At 45.7% G+C, this 15781-nt stretch overlaps 1 protein-coding gene across 1 annotated transcript in view; it reads right to left on the bottom strand.

Annotated features, from left to right (window-relative positions):
• Positions 1-15781, bottom strand: part of MERTK (MER proto-oncogene, tyrosine kinase) — a 116857-nt gene that overhangs the window by 43818 nt on the left and 57258 nt on the right. Inside the window, exons 5-6 of the mRNA XM_068967478.1 lie at positions 10257-10343; positions 5308-5423 (exon numbers count right to left, since the gene is read on the bottom strand). Coding sequence (XP_068823579.1) covers positions 5308-5423; positions 10257-10343 — 203 coding nt within the window. The remainder of the gene's footprint in view (positions 1-5307; positions 5424-10256; positions 10344-15781) is intronic.

Genomic DNA, 15781 nt, shown 5'->3' with positions numbered 1-15781 from the left:
TATTGTTTTCCTCTATTTCTTTGCACTGATCATTAATGAAGGCTTTCTTATCTCTCCTTGCTATTCTTTGGAATTCTGCATTCAGATGCTTATATCTTTCCTTTTCTCCTTTGCTTTTGGCTTCTCTTCTTTTCACAGCTATTTGTAAGGCCTCCTCAGACAGCCATTTTCTTTTTTTGCATTTCTTTTTCTTGGGGATGGCCTTGATCCCTGTCTCCTGTATAATGTCACAAACCTCCGTCCATAGTTCATCAGGCACTTTATCAGATCTAGTCCCTTAAACCTATTTCTCACTTCCACTGTATAAGCATTAGGGATTTGATTTAGGTCATACCTGAATAGTCTAGTGGTTTTCCCTACTTTCTTCAATTTAAGTCTGACTTTGGCAATAAGGAATTCATGATCTGAGTCATAGTCAGCTCCTGGTCTTGTTTTTGCTGACTGTATAGAGCTTCTCTATCTTTGGCTGCAAAGAATATAATCAATCTGATTTCAGTATTAATCATCTGGTAGCATCTTCTCCTGTGTTGTTGGAAGAGGGTGTTTGCTATGACCAGTGTGCTGTCTTGGCAGAATTCTATTAGCCTTTGCCCTGCTTCATTCTGTACTCCAAGGCCAAATTTACCTGTTACTCCAGGTGTTTCTTGCCTTCCTACTTTTGCATTCCAGTCCCCTATGTGAAAAGGACATCTTTTTTGGGTGTTAATTCTAAGAAAGTTTTATAGGTCTTCATGAAACCGTTCAACTTCAGCTTCTTCAGCATTACTGGTTGGGGTATAGACTTGGATTACCATGATATTGAATGGTTTGCCTTTGAAATGAACAGAGATCATTCTGTCATTTTTGAGACTGCTCCCAAGTACTGCATTTCAGACTCTTTTGTTGACTATGATGGCTACTCCATTTCTTCTAAGGGATTCTTGCCCACAGTAGTAGATATAATGGTCATCTGAGTTAAATTTACCCATTCCAGTACATTTTAGTTCACTGATTCCTAAAATGTTGACATTCACTCTTGCCATCTCCTGTTTGACCACTTCCAATTTGCCTTGATTCTTGTACCTAACATTCCAGGTTCTGATGCAATATTGCTCTTTACAGCATCGGACCTTGCTTCCATCACCAGTCACATCCACAACAGGGTGTTGTTTTTGCTCTGGCTCTGTCTCTTCATTCTTTCTGGAGTTATTTCTCCACTCGTCTCCAGTAGCATATTGGGCATCTACCGACCTGGGGAGTTCATCTTTCAGTGTCCTATCTTTTTGCCTTTTCATACTGTTCATGGGGTTCTCAAGGTAGGAATACTGAAGTAGTTTGCATTCCCTTCTCCAGTGGACCACATTTTGTCAGAACTCTCCACCATGACCCGTCTGTCTCGGGTGGTCCTACACAGCATGGCTCATAGTTTCATTGAGTTAGACAAGGCTGTGGTACATGTGATTATATTGGTTAATTTTCTGTGACTGTGGCTTTCAGTCTGTCTGCTCTCTGATGGAGAAGAATAAGAGGCTTATGGAAGCTTCCTGATAGGAGAGACTGACTGAGGGGGAAACTGGGTCTTGTTCTGATGGGTGGGGCCATGCTCAGTAAATCTTTAATCCAATTTTCTGTTGATGGGTGGAGCTGTGTTCCCTCCCTGCTATTTACCTGGGGCCAAAGACTCCTGCAGAGTACATCATGAGAAAAGCTGGACTGGAAGAAACACATGCTGGAATCAAGATTGCCAGGAGAAATATCAATAACCTCAGATATGCAGATGACACCACCTTTATGGCAGAAAGTGAAGAGGAACTAAAAAGACTCTTGTTGAAAGTGAAAGAGGAGAGTGAAAAGGTTGGCTTAAAACTCAACATTCAGAAAACGAAGATCATGGCATCCGGTCCCATCACTTCATGGGAAATAGATGGGGAAACAGTGGAAACAGTGTCAGACTTTATTTTTTTGGGCTCCAAAATCACTGCAGATGGTGACTGCAGCCATGAAATTAAAAGACGCTTACTCCTTTGAAGAAAAGTTATGACCAACCTAGATGGCATATTCAAAAGCAGAGACATTACTTTGCCAAGTAAGGTCCGTCTAGTCAAGGCTATGGTTTTTCCAGTAGTCATGTATGGATATGAGAGTTGGACTGTGAAGAAGGCTGAGCATCGAAGAATTGATGCTTTTGAAGTGGAGAAGACTCTTGAGAGTCCCTTGGACAGTAAGGAGATCCAACCAGTCCATTCTAAAGGAGATCAGCCCTGGGATTTCTTTGGAGGGAATGATGCTGAAGCTGAAACTCCAGTACTTTGGCCACCTCATGCGAAGAGTTGACTCATTGGAAAAGACTCTAATGCTGGGAGAGATTGGGGGCAGGAGGAGAAGGGGACGACAGAGGATGAGATGGCTGGATGGCATCACTGACTCGATGGACGTGAGTCTGGGTGAACTCTGGGAGTTGGTGATGGATAGGGAGGCCTGGCGTGCTGCGATTCATGGGGTCACAAAGAGTTGGACACGACTGAGCGATTGAACTGAACTGAACTGAAACTATGGTGGAGGTAATGAAAATAATGGTGACCTCCCTCAAAAGGTCCCATGCATGTACTGCTACAGTCCATGCCCCCAACCCTGCAGCAGACCACCACCACACTTCCACCAGACACTCCCGGACACCCACAGGCAAGTCTGCTGTGGGGTCACTGCTGCTTTCTCCTGGGTCCTGGTGCACAAGGTTCTGTTTGCCCTCCAAGACTCTATTTCCCAGTCCTACGCAAGTTCTGGCAGCTCTATGGTGGGGTTAATGGTGACCTCCCCCAAGAGGACTTATGCCATACCCACAGCCAGAGCCCCGCCCCTGCAGCAGACTACTGCTGACCCGGACCTCTGCAGGAGACGCCAAACGCAGTTCTGCCTCAGTCTCTGTGGGTTCCTGGGTCTGGTGCACACAAGGTCTGTTGGAGCCCTCTGGGCATCTCTGGCGGGAATGGGGTTTGATTCTAAATGCGAATCGCCCCTCCTACCATCTGGCTGGGGCTTCTCCTTTGCCCTTGGACATGGGGTATCTCCTCACAGCAGCTCCAGCGCCTATCATCTCTGGGGTTTCTCTGACCTTGGACGTGGGGTATCTCCACATGGCCGGTCCAGCGAAGTGCAGCCAGTGCTCCTGACCTTGGACGTGGGGAATCTATTTATGGCTGCTCCAGCGAAGTTCAAATAGACAACCAATAATTATGGGTGTACATATGACACAAAGTCAGCAGTGTAATTATCTTATAAAGTAACTACGTTTCTATTTGCTAAATCTGGAAAGATGGAGAGGAGAATGGGTGAAGGCAGTCTGAGCTAGCTGGTGGGACAAAGACAGGATAACCACAGGATCCAACATGGGCAAGGGGGCTGCAATTTGGCAGCCTCAGACGGCTCTTCGTACCACAGCCACCCAAAGCCCGGGCGAAGAGAGACAGAAAGCAAGTGAAGCTTGTGGAGACCCGTCTTCCTCCTGGAGGGGTGACCTGGTGCTTTCAGACTTCCCAACCCCCCTATTCTACCTCACATCAACCCTGAGAACCACTCTTCTTGGGGGTGGCAGGGGCGGGGGGAACGTAACAACCTCCTACAGGAAGGAGTCTCATGATCCTCTTGGACACTTCAAGCAGCTCAGTAACTGGAAACAATCTTTAAAAAGGCCAGTCCACATAGGGAAGATAACCACGTTTTATAATAACTATAAATAGAGTATTGGCTTCCTGTGTACCTCAGCTCGTAAAGAATCCACCTGCAATGCAGGAGATCTGGTTTGATTCCTAGGCCAGGAAGTCCCCCTTGGAGAAAGGATAGGCTTACCCATTCCAGTATTCTTGGGTTTCCTTGGTGGCTCAGAGGGTAAAGAATCCACCTACCATGCAGGAGACCCGGGTTTGTTCCCTGGGTTGGGAAGATCCCCTGGAGGAGGGCACGGCAACCCACTCCAGTATTCTTGCCTGGAGACTCCCATGGACAGAGGAGTCTGGCAGGCTGCAGTCCAGGGGGTCACAAAGGGTCTGACATGTCTGAGAAACTAAGCACTGCACAGCACATAAATGGAGTATGATCTATAAGAAATCTGAACCACTATTTTGTACAATTGAAATTGTACTTCAGAAAAGGGAGGCTGGTCCATGCTTCATTTATGTCCATATATAGGGACCGTTATGCCCACAGACAGGGAAACAGGCCCTGTTGTTCCCTAAAACAACAGAGTCCTGGAATACATGAAGCAAAACCTGAGAGAACTGCAGGGAGAAACAGACAATTCAAAAATAATAGTTGAGATCCCAATTTCCTACTTTCGATAACAGATAAAACCGCAGGGCAGAAGATTAACAAGAAACAGAATAAGTGAACAAGACTGTATATAAACCATCTGGACCTGACAGACGTTGCCAATGCTCTACCCAGCCATAGCCTGACACACCTTCTCCCCAAGTGCACACAGAACGTTCTCCAGGATCGAACATATGCAAGGCCATGTGTGGGCACTCAAGAAGACAGTGTTACTGCTGCCCTTCCATTTTTTATGGAGTGAATGCGCGCAGCAGAGTCTGTTTCATGGCGAGGTATCATTTTAGGATGTGTATGTGTGCTCAGCCATGTGCGACTCTGTGACTGCCAGGCTCCTCTGTCCATGGAATTTTCCAGGCCAGAATACTGGTGTGGGTTGCCACTTCCTACTCCAGGGGATCTTCCCGACCCGGGGAATGAGCCTGCATCTCGTGCATCTTCTGCTGTGACAGGCGGATTCTTTACCACTGCACCCTCTGGGAGGCCTCCACTTTAGGATGCCTAACCTATATTTCTCGTAGCTCTATTTTATGTCAATTTTAGATACTGAGAGATGACTCTACAAGGTCTGTCACCCCCGATTTTTCCAGGAGGCGGAGTCGGTCCATTCAGTAGTGAGGACGACTTGTCTCCTGCTGTCCTTTATGGCCACCAACGCAGGAGGAGCCAGGCTGGGGCGTGCCTGGCTTCCTGAACTCCTGGTCACAAGCCAGATGTGTTTTTGTACCTTAAAAATTCATTCTCCCTGGCCTCATGATGTTCTGTCTTAGAAACATGTTTCTCCTCTAGTTGGGCCCTGGACCACGCACAAAGAAGGGCACAGCGCCCCAGGCGGGCAGAACATCACAAAACGGCACATGCCTGGTGGACACGGGGCAGGCGGCAGGCCAAGGGCTTCTGAACATGGGTGTCAACTTGACGTCTGTGCCACTCCTCAGGCGGAAAATAAATCAGGCAGAGTCACTGAGCCCCAGATAGATATTTCTCTTCATCAAGAAAGGTTACCTGAATTCTGCAATCGCTCAGCGGGGAGTAGCCGTCAAAACCCGGGACCCAGGAGATGAGGAGGCTGTGTGCGGAGCTGTTGTGGACCCTGACTTCAGCAGGTGGGGAGGGAATTGCTACGTAAAAGACAAAAGACACACCACAGACACAATTATAAACCACAGGAGGTCACAGCTACCAAACAGGTGCATTAAAGCCAAGCCCATGTCTGCGTCTCGAGACTGGGAAAATTAAACACGAGTTTTAAAGAGGAGCTACCCTCTGGGTGAGGGTGATCATACGAGCCTCTAGGTTGGTCTTGCAGTGACAGGATGACTCTGCCTGGACCAGAGACGTGGGATGCAGACCTGTGCTCCTGCCCACTGATGACATGGGAACTTTTAGCTGGACAAGAACAGCGAGATAGCCGTTTCCTCCTGCTCTGTGCAGGGCTGTCACTGGTGCTCTAAATGGGGGCAGAGCCATGGCCCTCTATCTGCCTTATGCTGTGACAGTTGTTGCTCAGTCGCCAAGTCGTGTCCGACTCTTTGCAACCCGATGGACTGCAGCACGCCAGGCTCCCCTGTCCTTCGCTATCTCCCGGAGTTTGCTCAAATTTATGTCCATTGAGTTGGTCATGCTACCTTTCCATCTCAACCTCTGTCACCCCCTTCTCTTTTCATCTTCAATTTTTTCCAGCATTAGGGTTTTTTCCAATGAGACAGCTCTTCGCATGAGGTGGCCAAAGTATTGGAGTTTCAGCTTCAGCATCAGTCCTTCCAATGAATATTCAGGGTTGAATTCCTTTAGGATTGACTGGTTTGATCTCCTTGCAGTCCAAGGGACTTTCAGGAGTTTTCTCCAGCACCACAGTTTGAAAACATCAGTTCTTTGGCGCTCAGCTTTTTTTATGGTCCAATTCTTACATTCATAAATGACTACTGGAAAAACCATAGCTTTGACTAGACGGATCTTTGTCTGCAAAGTGATGTCTTTGCTTTTTAATACTGTCTGGGTTTGTCGTAGCTTTCCTTCCAAGGATCAAGCATCTTTTAATTTCATGTCTACAGTCACCATTCACAGTGATTTGGGAGCACACGAAGAGGAAATCTGTCACTACTTCCATTTTTTCTCTATCTGCCTTTGTGTGTGTGCTCAATCGCTCAGTCATGTCTGACTGCTTTCCAACCCCATGGACTGTATCCACCAGGGTTCTCTGTCCACAGGATTTCCCAGGCAAGAATATTGGAGTGTGCTGCCATTTCCTACACCAGGGGAATCTTTTGGACCCAGGAATTGGACCTGGGTGTCTTCATCCCTCAGCTAAACGCTAAGCTGGGGAGACCTACATTAACCGCAGAGGAGCGGCTTGCCCTGAGAAAAAGAGGCGCACCATGGGAACGTGCATGCGTGTGCTTGTGTGCCTGTGTGCCTGTGTGATGCGGGGAGGAAGCGTTCCTGGCCGAGGAAATGGGTGAGAGTCAGCTCAAGCCAAAGAGCCAAGTGCATCTGCTCGTGGGGAGGGAAGGCAGGCCGTAATGAGTGTGTGATGACCTCAGTCACAGGTGGGGCGTGGCTAGATATTCATTAGTAATAGACTATTACTAATAATCTATTATTAATAGAATCCAACACATCATTGATAGCATTCAACACAGATCTGTTTTTAACGTATTAAAATCTGTGAATCGATCCTGCTTTCATTATTTATTTATTTATTTACTTTTGGCTGCGCCACATGGCTTGCAAGATTCCTAGTGCCCCAGCCAGGAATCGAACCCTTGCCCTTGGCAGTGAAAGCCCGAAGTCCTAACCACTGGACCGCCAGAGAATACTCATACATTAAACTTTTTTTTTGATATATGTAATATTTTGATATTAGTTTTTTAAAGTTGTTATTGAATTTGTTACAATATTGCTTCTGCTTTAGATTTTGACTTTTTGAAAGTGAAGTATGTGGGATGTTAGCTCCCCAACTGGGGATTGAACTTGCACCCCCTGCATTGGGAGGCAACATCTTAACCACTGGACCACCAGGGAAGTCCCTAAACTCTTAATTAACATTAATAACCACATTTATGGGCTTCCCTGGTGGTTCAGAGAGTAGAGAATCTGCCTGTAATGCAGGACACCCAGGTTCCATCCCTGGGTAGGGAAGATCCCATGGAGAAGGGGACAGAAACTCACTCCAGTATCTTGCCTGGAGAAGCCCATGGACAGAGGCCTGGTGGGCTACAGTCCTCAGGCTTGCAAAGTCAGACACAATTAAGCGACCAACACACACACAACAACATTTATAATCCAAAAAGATGACTACTGTTTTTGAATGAGTGCTTACCATGTGCCAGGAGTCTTTATGGACTTCACTGGATCATGATTAGAACCCTATGAGAGAAGCAGTCTTACAATCTCCATAGATGGAAGGGGAAATGTGCGGACCAAAGAAGTTAAAAACTTGCCGAAGCTCACAGAGCTCACTAGCAACAGAATGGGGACTTGAAGTCAGGTCTGCCTCACCCCAGAGCTCCGTATGTCCGTATCTCAACAGGACGCTGGTGGCTGGCTGTGGGAGCAGGGAGCAGACCAGCGTGAAGACCAGCATGGGCTGGAGAGTGATCACCACTGAATCGGCTGCATGGCCCACCGTGGCACAGCTCAGTGCCCTCTCCACTCAGCTCTCTCTTCTATTGCTCGGGGAGAGATTGCACTGTTCGATGGGGCTGAAATGAGGTAACTAACACACGCACGAGGTCTGGGGGAGATACACTGGTGATGAAGGCAAGGACAGGAGGCACGGATGAGGGGAAGAAAAGACCATATTAAGCACCCACAGGGTATGTTCAGGATTCCAGTTTTACCAGGAGACACACAGCTTGATGAGTGAGAAAGCCAGCCTTCCGTCTGACTCACTTTCCGAAATACATTATCTGCTTTTCCAGATCCAAATCTGGCCACATACACCTCAATTGATGACAGATTGGCAGGGAGTTTTGGTTGCTTTGACATACATGTTTAAGAAAGCCCAAAACCTGAGTTTCAGAAATAGGACTTGTTAAAAGTCCTAGTTGAGATTCTGTCTGAAAAGTAAAATTCAAGCAGTGCTTCTCATTTTATGGATTTTTAAACTTTAAGATATTGATGCTTTATGAAAATGTCTTTATAAATTTACGCCCACTGGTGGATTCCTGAAATTCCCAGCATTTCTTTTGAAAATTGTAATAATGCAATTTGTAATGAAGGAAGGAAGTTATACAGTTCCTCTTGTAATAACTTTCGGTTGGCTCATTTTTCCTTTCCAGCGAAATTTTAGAAAATACCCTCTCATAGCTTCTTCCAGCTGATTTGCTGAAACTAAACACCAGCAGCAAAGCTTGGTGTGCTGCAGTTCATGGGGTCGCAGAGAGTCAGACACGTCTGCGCAACAGCAACAGACATCAGTACCTTGAGTCTTCTGCTACGCCTTACCCACCCTTTAACTCGTTATTAAACACACTCTGCTTTTTCCCTCTATCATTTCCTCCAAGGACAAAAGGAGTACGAACTCAATATTTCCTTCTCAATATTTAAATTAAGAACAAATAATGTAGAGAATAGAACAAATAACCCCCAAGGTGGAGGGGGGTAAGGGAGGGATGCAATGGTAAAGTTTACATCTGGGGTTAGCAGATGTAACCTTTCATATATAGGATGGAAAACAACAAGGTTCTATTGTAGATAATGAAGAACTACATATTCAATAACCTGTGATAAACCATAATGGAAAAGAATATTAAAAAAAACATATATATATATATATATGTAAAGACTGAATCACTTTGCTGTACAGCAGTAATTAACACAATATTGTAAACCAACTATACTTCAACAAAAATTCATTCATTAATTAAAATATAAATTAAAAACAAATACTAAAATATATCATTTCCTTGAATTTCTATGAGAAAGGTTAAGGAGATGACTTGAAAAGGTAACAAAAGGTTTTCCTTTCAAGTTTCAGATTTTTATTTTATTTTTTTAAAGTTTTTTATTGGAGTATAGTTGCTTTAGAATGTTGTGTTAGTTTCTGTTGTATAGCCAAGTGAATAAGTTATATATATACATATATCCCTCTTATTTTTTTATTTCCTTCCCATTTAGGTCACCACAGAGCACTGAGTAGCATTCCCTGGGCTATATATTGAGCTCTCATTAATGATTTATTTTAAACACTTTTTTATACAGTATTTTATACACAGTATCAATAGTATATGTACATCAGTCTCAATCCCTCCTACCCCAGCTTCAGTTTGCTCTCTACATCTGGGTCTCTATTTCGCTTTGCACATAGGTTCATCTGTGTCAATTTTCCAAAGTTTCAGGTTTAAATATCTTTGATCCCACAGAATGGGGAGGAAGACACAGAATGTTGGATTGGAATGTCTCTACTAGCCTTCCAACACCTGCCTTTCATTTTGTTACATCCCAGCCTAGGGGAAGCAAGGAGTGCGACAGAGATTAGGAGAAAGCCGGACCAGAGCCTTGGGCCCGGAGGAGAGGCGTGACTCTGACCTCCTCCCTCCTCAGAGCAGCTGCTGGGAGGACGGGCCCCAGCTCCAGCTGCCCAGGGAAGGACACAGCCCATCCCTAGATCAACGGGCGCTAGTTCAGTGTGGAAGAGTAGAAAGAGGAGCTAAGATGATCTGGGTCAACATTTCGGCCTATTTTCTTTTCTGACTGAGCAGAAAACTAAACTAGTTACTGTTGATCACAGACGAGTGTCAGGCCCTGTTATGAGTATTTCTGCTTGCATTATTTCATTGAACCCTCAAGAAGAGATAGGTTCTGTAATTATCTCCATTTTACAGAGGGGCACACTGAAGTTGCTGAATGACTTGTTCAAGGTCACAAAGGGAAGCCAGGGCTCAATCCCAGGCAGCTGGCTGCACAGCTCACAGTGTCCTTCCCCGGCAAGACACCACCCTGACACTTACCTTTGATGTTGATCTGCACGCTTTTGGACACGGTCAGCCCTTTTTGATTGTGGGCCTCACAACTGAAGATTGTGGTCCTGGTCAGACCTAGAGGAGAAGGAGACCCATGAGACCAGGGGTGGAGAGATAGGCTGCTGTTTATCAGAATCCTGCGGGAGTCTGGGCATCCTTTTACTTCGTGGTTCAGTGTTCCAAGCCATAAATGCAAAGTTAATGAAAAATGTGTGTTGGTGTTTGAAAAACAAACCTAGGATTAAATCCTAGGTACCAGGAGCAAGGCAACAATGGGCTTAAAAGACATCTGTAATTCATTAAAATTCTTTATTTTTTCCCAATGATGAGACATGAGGTAACAAAGCAGTATCATTTCGTTTTAAAATTTCAGCAAGGAGCTATGGGAATTGTGTGTGTGCTCAATCCCTCAGTCGTGTCCAACTCTGCGACCACGTGGGCTGTCCATGGAATTTTCCAGGCAAGAATACTGGAATCAGTTGCCATTTCCTCCTTTAGGGGATCTTCCCAACCCAGGGATCGAACCTGCATCTCCTGCACTGGCAGGCAGATTCTTTACCAGTGTGCCACCTGGGAAGCCTGCAGTAGGAATTACTGGCCCCAATATTAAGAAAAGTGGTTTATGAGGCTCGCCTAGACAGCCCCGTGCTTAGCATCCCCATATATCCTATGCTACACGCTGTGCACATGTCAGGACTCCAGAAACAGCAGGAGAAAAGTCACAGTTTTTAAAACTTCTGATGAATGAAGTTTCTGTTGCAGTGATCCTTTTTTAATAGTAAATATCAATGTATTCCTAAGGAATTATGTAAACACAAGGCATCACTATTACTTGAAGACACTGGTGCTGAACGAAGAGAAATTCTACCATTTCAGAGGTTTGAAGACATCTCAGAAGCGAAACATATTCAGTTGATTCATTAATTTTAAGGAGGAAGGAAGAGAAGCAATCCAGACCTTGGTTTCTTTATTTTCATTTTAATTCTTTCGACTGTGCTATGTGGCATGTGGGATCTTAGTTCCTCATTGGAAGCACAGAGTCTTAACCACTGGACTTCCAGGGAAGTCCCGAGATCTCGGTTTCTTTCTTTCTTTTTAAAATATTTTTATTTATTTGGTTGTACTAGGTCTTAGTTACAGCATGTAGGATCAAACCCAGGCCTCCTGTACTGGGAGCATGGAGTCTTAGCCACTGGTCCACCAGGGAAGTCCCCCCTTGGTTTCTTATAATACTATTCGCCAGAGAAAGGAGCCAGAGTTCCTCGGAGAAATGCTGATTTTCAGTTTGGAGCAGTAAACATGTAAGATGAGCCTGGAGCAAGATATAAAACATACGACACCCACACACACCCACGCACGCACAAAAGGGACGGGTGGGGGCGGTGGCCAAGAGACAGAGGAGCCAGCTAAAAAAACTCCCAATCACTAAAGTGGGAACAAGTTGAGCAAGAAAACTAGGTAGCATTAGATTGCAGCCCCAAGTATAAGATAATTATCCATGAGTCTATAACGATATCTGTTGCTGCTGCCGTTGTTTAGTTGCTCAGTTGTGTCCAACTCTTTTTTGACCCCATGGACTACATCCCACCAGGCTCCTCTGTCCATGGGATGGATTTCCCAGGCAAGAATACTGGAGTGGGTTGCCATGCCCTCCTCCAGGGGATCTTCCTGACCCCGGGACGGAACCTGCATCTCCTGCACTGGCAGGCGGATTCTTTACTGCTAAGCCACCTAGGAAGCTCCTTTTCCAATATATACAAGTGATTAAATACATGGGAGAAGAGACAAACCCCCATGCAGAAGAATTGCAAGTGATTTTTATATTGATGCTCCGCTCCTAAAGAGGAACATTAATCCAATGACTTCCTTCCAAAGAGATTGATATGGAAAGGGGAATCAAAGAAAAACTTTCAAGTGAGACACTGACAAACACAACTCAGGTGGAGAGTCAAGATCAAGGGCAATGCTGTAAGCCATGCTGACAGTGTACCCTCGATGTGACGTGATGAGAATGGCACTTCCCCTCTGGGGTCCTCCCCGCCAAAGCACAGAACCCAAATCTCACCATGAGAAAAAGGAGGTAAACGTCAGACGGGTCCAAACTGCGGGACACAAAACAAAAAAAAGACCTGACCCGTACTCCAAACCATCCATGTCCCTAAAAACAAGGGAAGTTTGAGACACGGTCACAACCAAGAGAAGCTGAAGGAGACACAACCAAATCCTAGGCCAGTAAAAGGACATTAGGTAAAGACTAAGAACACCTGAATAAACTATGGACTTTAGCTGATGACAATGTCTTGGGAATTTTCAGGGGTGATGGAATAGTCAGCTACATGCTAGTTTCAGGCTTACTTACTGGAAGGACATTTCAGTGGATAAAAAGGCATGCTTGGGGACTTCCCTGGTGGTCCAGTGGCTAGGACTCTGAGTTCCCAGTGCAGGGGGCCCAGGTTTGATCCCTGTTCAGGGAACTAGAGCCCATGTGCCACTAATTAAGACTCAGCACAGCCAGATACATAATAATATAATATATAATAGAGTGTGCAATATAATACATAATTATTTATAATATAATAATATATTATTATGATATAATAATAATAATAAAGTGCACAATAACTGTAATGCACTTGAATCATCCCCAAACCATCCCCCTTATCCACCACCTCCGGTCCAAGAAAAAATTGTCTTCCATGAAACTGGTCCCTGGTGCCAAAATGGCTGGTGACCACAGCTCTAAGCCACCACCTGGGGCCCCTGTTGCCCACCACTTTTTCACAAGCAGGCCTGTGACCTTTGGCTTTTCCTGCTGGAGTATCACCTTTAACCTTCCAGGTCGTTAGTTCCCAAATGGCATGCCTGTTTCACCAGGCAACGTGAACTGGCAAAACCTGGCTTATGTTTAGAAAAATCAGCTTTGGCTTGATCATAAGACCCTGGGAGCTGCTAGGCAACTTACATTTTGTACATATTTGAGCAGACTTCTGCAGGCTAAAACCAGTCATTTGACTTCAATCATCCTTGTCCAAACTCTTGGGAAACCCTTGGAAACAATCTATGAATCCCTCTGACAACCGGTGGTGAGGGCAAGCCTGGCCCTGCAAGGAAACGACAGGATGGACCTATTTCCTTGGGATCTACCATCTCCTTACAGATCCCAAAGTAAGATGAGTTAGGCCCATGGTTTCTCAGTCCTGCAAGGTTGATCGATGTCGAGAGTGAAACCACTCCTCCCGGAACAGGATTTTATGTTAAGGAGGAAGACATTTTTCCTCTCCGTGCTTCTCTTCGGAGGACACACAAAGTCAGCAGCTAATGCCCTGGCACAAGGCACCCATTCCGACTCGGAACTGCCCACAAGAAGCGAAACCATCAAGGGCAGTAGTTTTATCCGGCAGGCTGAGGTGGTGAATGCCCAGAGGCCAAACAGAAGCTAGCAAAGAGAAACGGAGGCTGATTCCAACCCAGATTAACTTTCTCCAGAACTGAATGGGTGAGAACTTTAGGCCAAATATAGGCTTCCTGGCTTAATGTATCTGGTGATACTTTTTTTTTTTTTTTGGCTTAAGGACATTAGCTTCCCACTTGGAGGCTCATTTATAAACTTGAGTTGACTGCCGCAAACAAGATGGGCTAAGAAAGAGAGCTACCTCATCACTTCTCCGTCTCCCTCCCTCAACTACTAGACTAGAAAGGATCTTGACGTTTTAGAGCCCAACCCTGTGGCTTTCCAAGGAGAAGTGCACCCACCCACCACGTCTCCACCCTCCCATCCAGTCTCCCAAACGTCCCCGACAGCAGCGCCTCCGCATTTCCTGTTGCCAGGCCTCCTTCTCGTGGACACCCCCTGACTCCATGACACCCACCCCAGTTCACTATGACGGTGTGCGCCCCTCTTGCTTGGTACTCTGCTGGTTTAAAAAAAGACAGCCCCTGACACAAGGTCTGAAAGATATTTTAGGGAACATGCAGCCACAGGATGCCCCCTCAAGGGAAAGACAATCAGAACTGCTGAGGAGGCAGTTCCTAAGAGCACAGTTAGGGTGTTTCTTTGACTTCTGGGTTAAGCAATCCTGTCTTGTTTTTTTCCCCTGGTGTTCATCTTTCTACCCAGAGAGGAGAGAAATACAATAATATGCTGCATAAATGAAGGGCTTACATTTACGAACTTGGAACTCACTTTCTGCCCTGAGTTCATTCACTCAACATTTACTGCGTAGCTGCTATGTGCCAGCTGTTTTCCAGGCACCTGGGATCTATCCATGAATAAAGTAAAGATACAGCCCTTATAAAGCTCACATTCTCAAGGACAAAAGAGGGTGAGAAATAATAGCCTTAATAAATGTTACAAAAAGGACTTTGCAGGTCCAGCTGCTTGCCCCTCAAAAGCCAATGAACAGGCCAGATTGGTGGAAAGGAAAGTGCTTTATTTCAGGTGCCGGCAACTGGGTGGAGGAGGGTGGCAGACATCTGTCCAAAGGCCAACTTCCCCAACTTCCAACCCCAACAAGCAGCAGGTGAGAGCTTTGAGAGACAGATTGTGGGGGGCGGTCTCCATGCAGGAAGAGCACAGTTCTAAGTTATCTTCAAACTGGTCATCAGCGATCTGACCAGCATCACCTTGGTTGTCTTAGGTGCAGTTAATCTTTAGTTCTAGGGTCCATTTGTTCCCATTTTTTTGTGGCCAATTGTAGGAATTGTGGCAGCTCATGTCCTGGCTACAGTCTGCTCATCATGTAGTTCACTTCTCCAGCTAGGCATCTATAAGGCAGCTCACAGGATGTGGCTCAGAATCTTATCTATAGACCTTGAGAAAGCGCTAAAGCTCCCTGACTGTGCTTAATGACTACATCATTATTATCTAGTCTCCTTTGATTGTTTTCCTTTGTTTCCACATTTCTCACTTCTCTGATTAAACTTATTCTTTGAGTAAAGTTTTCCAGACACAAAAGGCAGGCAGAAGACATGGGTGAGGGGGCAAGTAAGGGGAGGCAAAGACCTGCTCTGTTTGATAAGCTGCATGCTGTATTAGAAGGTAATTAGTACTCGGGAAAAACAGAAGAGGATCAGGCGGTCAGGGTGTGTGGAGAAGTGGTAGTTATTTTAAACATGCGGGTCAGAGATGGCTCCTTGAGAAATGTCCTCTGAGGAAAGACTTGGGGTGAGGGAACGGGCCAAGTTTATTCTGGAGGTTGAGGGAAGGTTTGAAGTCAGGAAATATATGGGTCAGGCTTCCCTAGTGGCTCAGAAGTTAAAGTGTCTGCCTCCAATTCAGGAGACCTGGGTTCGATCCTTGGGTCAGGAAGACCCACTGGAGAAGGAAATGGCAGCCCACTCCAGTATTCTTGCCTGCCGAGAATCCCACGGACAGAGGAGCCTGGTAGGCTACAGTCCACAGGGTCGCAAAGAGTCGGACACGACGGAGCGATTTCACTTTCTTTCTTTCTTTGTCCTCCAAGAGAGATGGGAAACCTGGGGCTTTGAGCAGAAGACTGATATGACCTAATCTA

The sequence above is a fragment of the Capricornis sumatraensis genome, chromosome 1, assembly GCF_032405125.1.
Source record: "Capricornis sumatraensis isolate serow.1 chromosome 1, serow.2, whole genome shotgun sequence".
Taxonomy (NCBI): Eukaryota; Metazoa; Chordata; class Mammalia; order Artiodactyla; family Bovidae; genus Capricornis; species Capricornis sumatraensis.
This window is presented reverse-complemented; position numbering and strand designations above follow the sequence as displayed.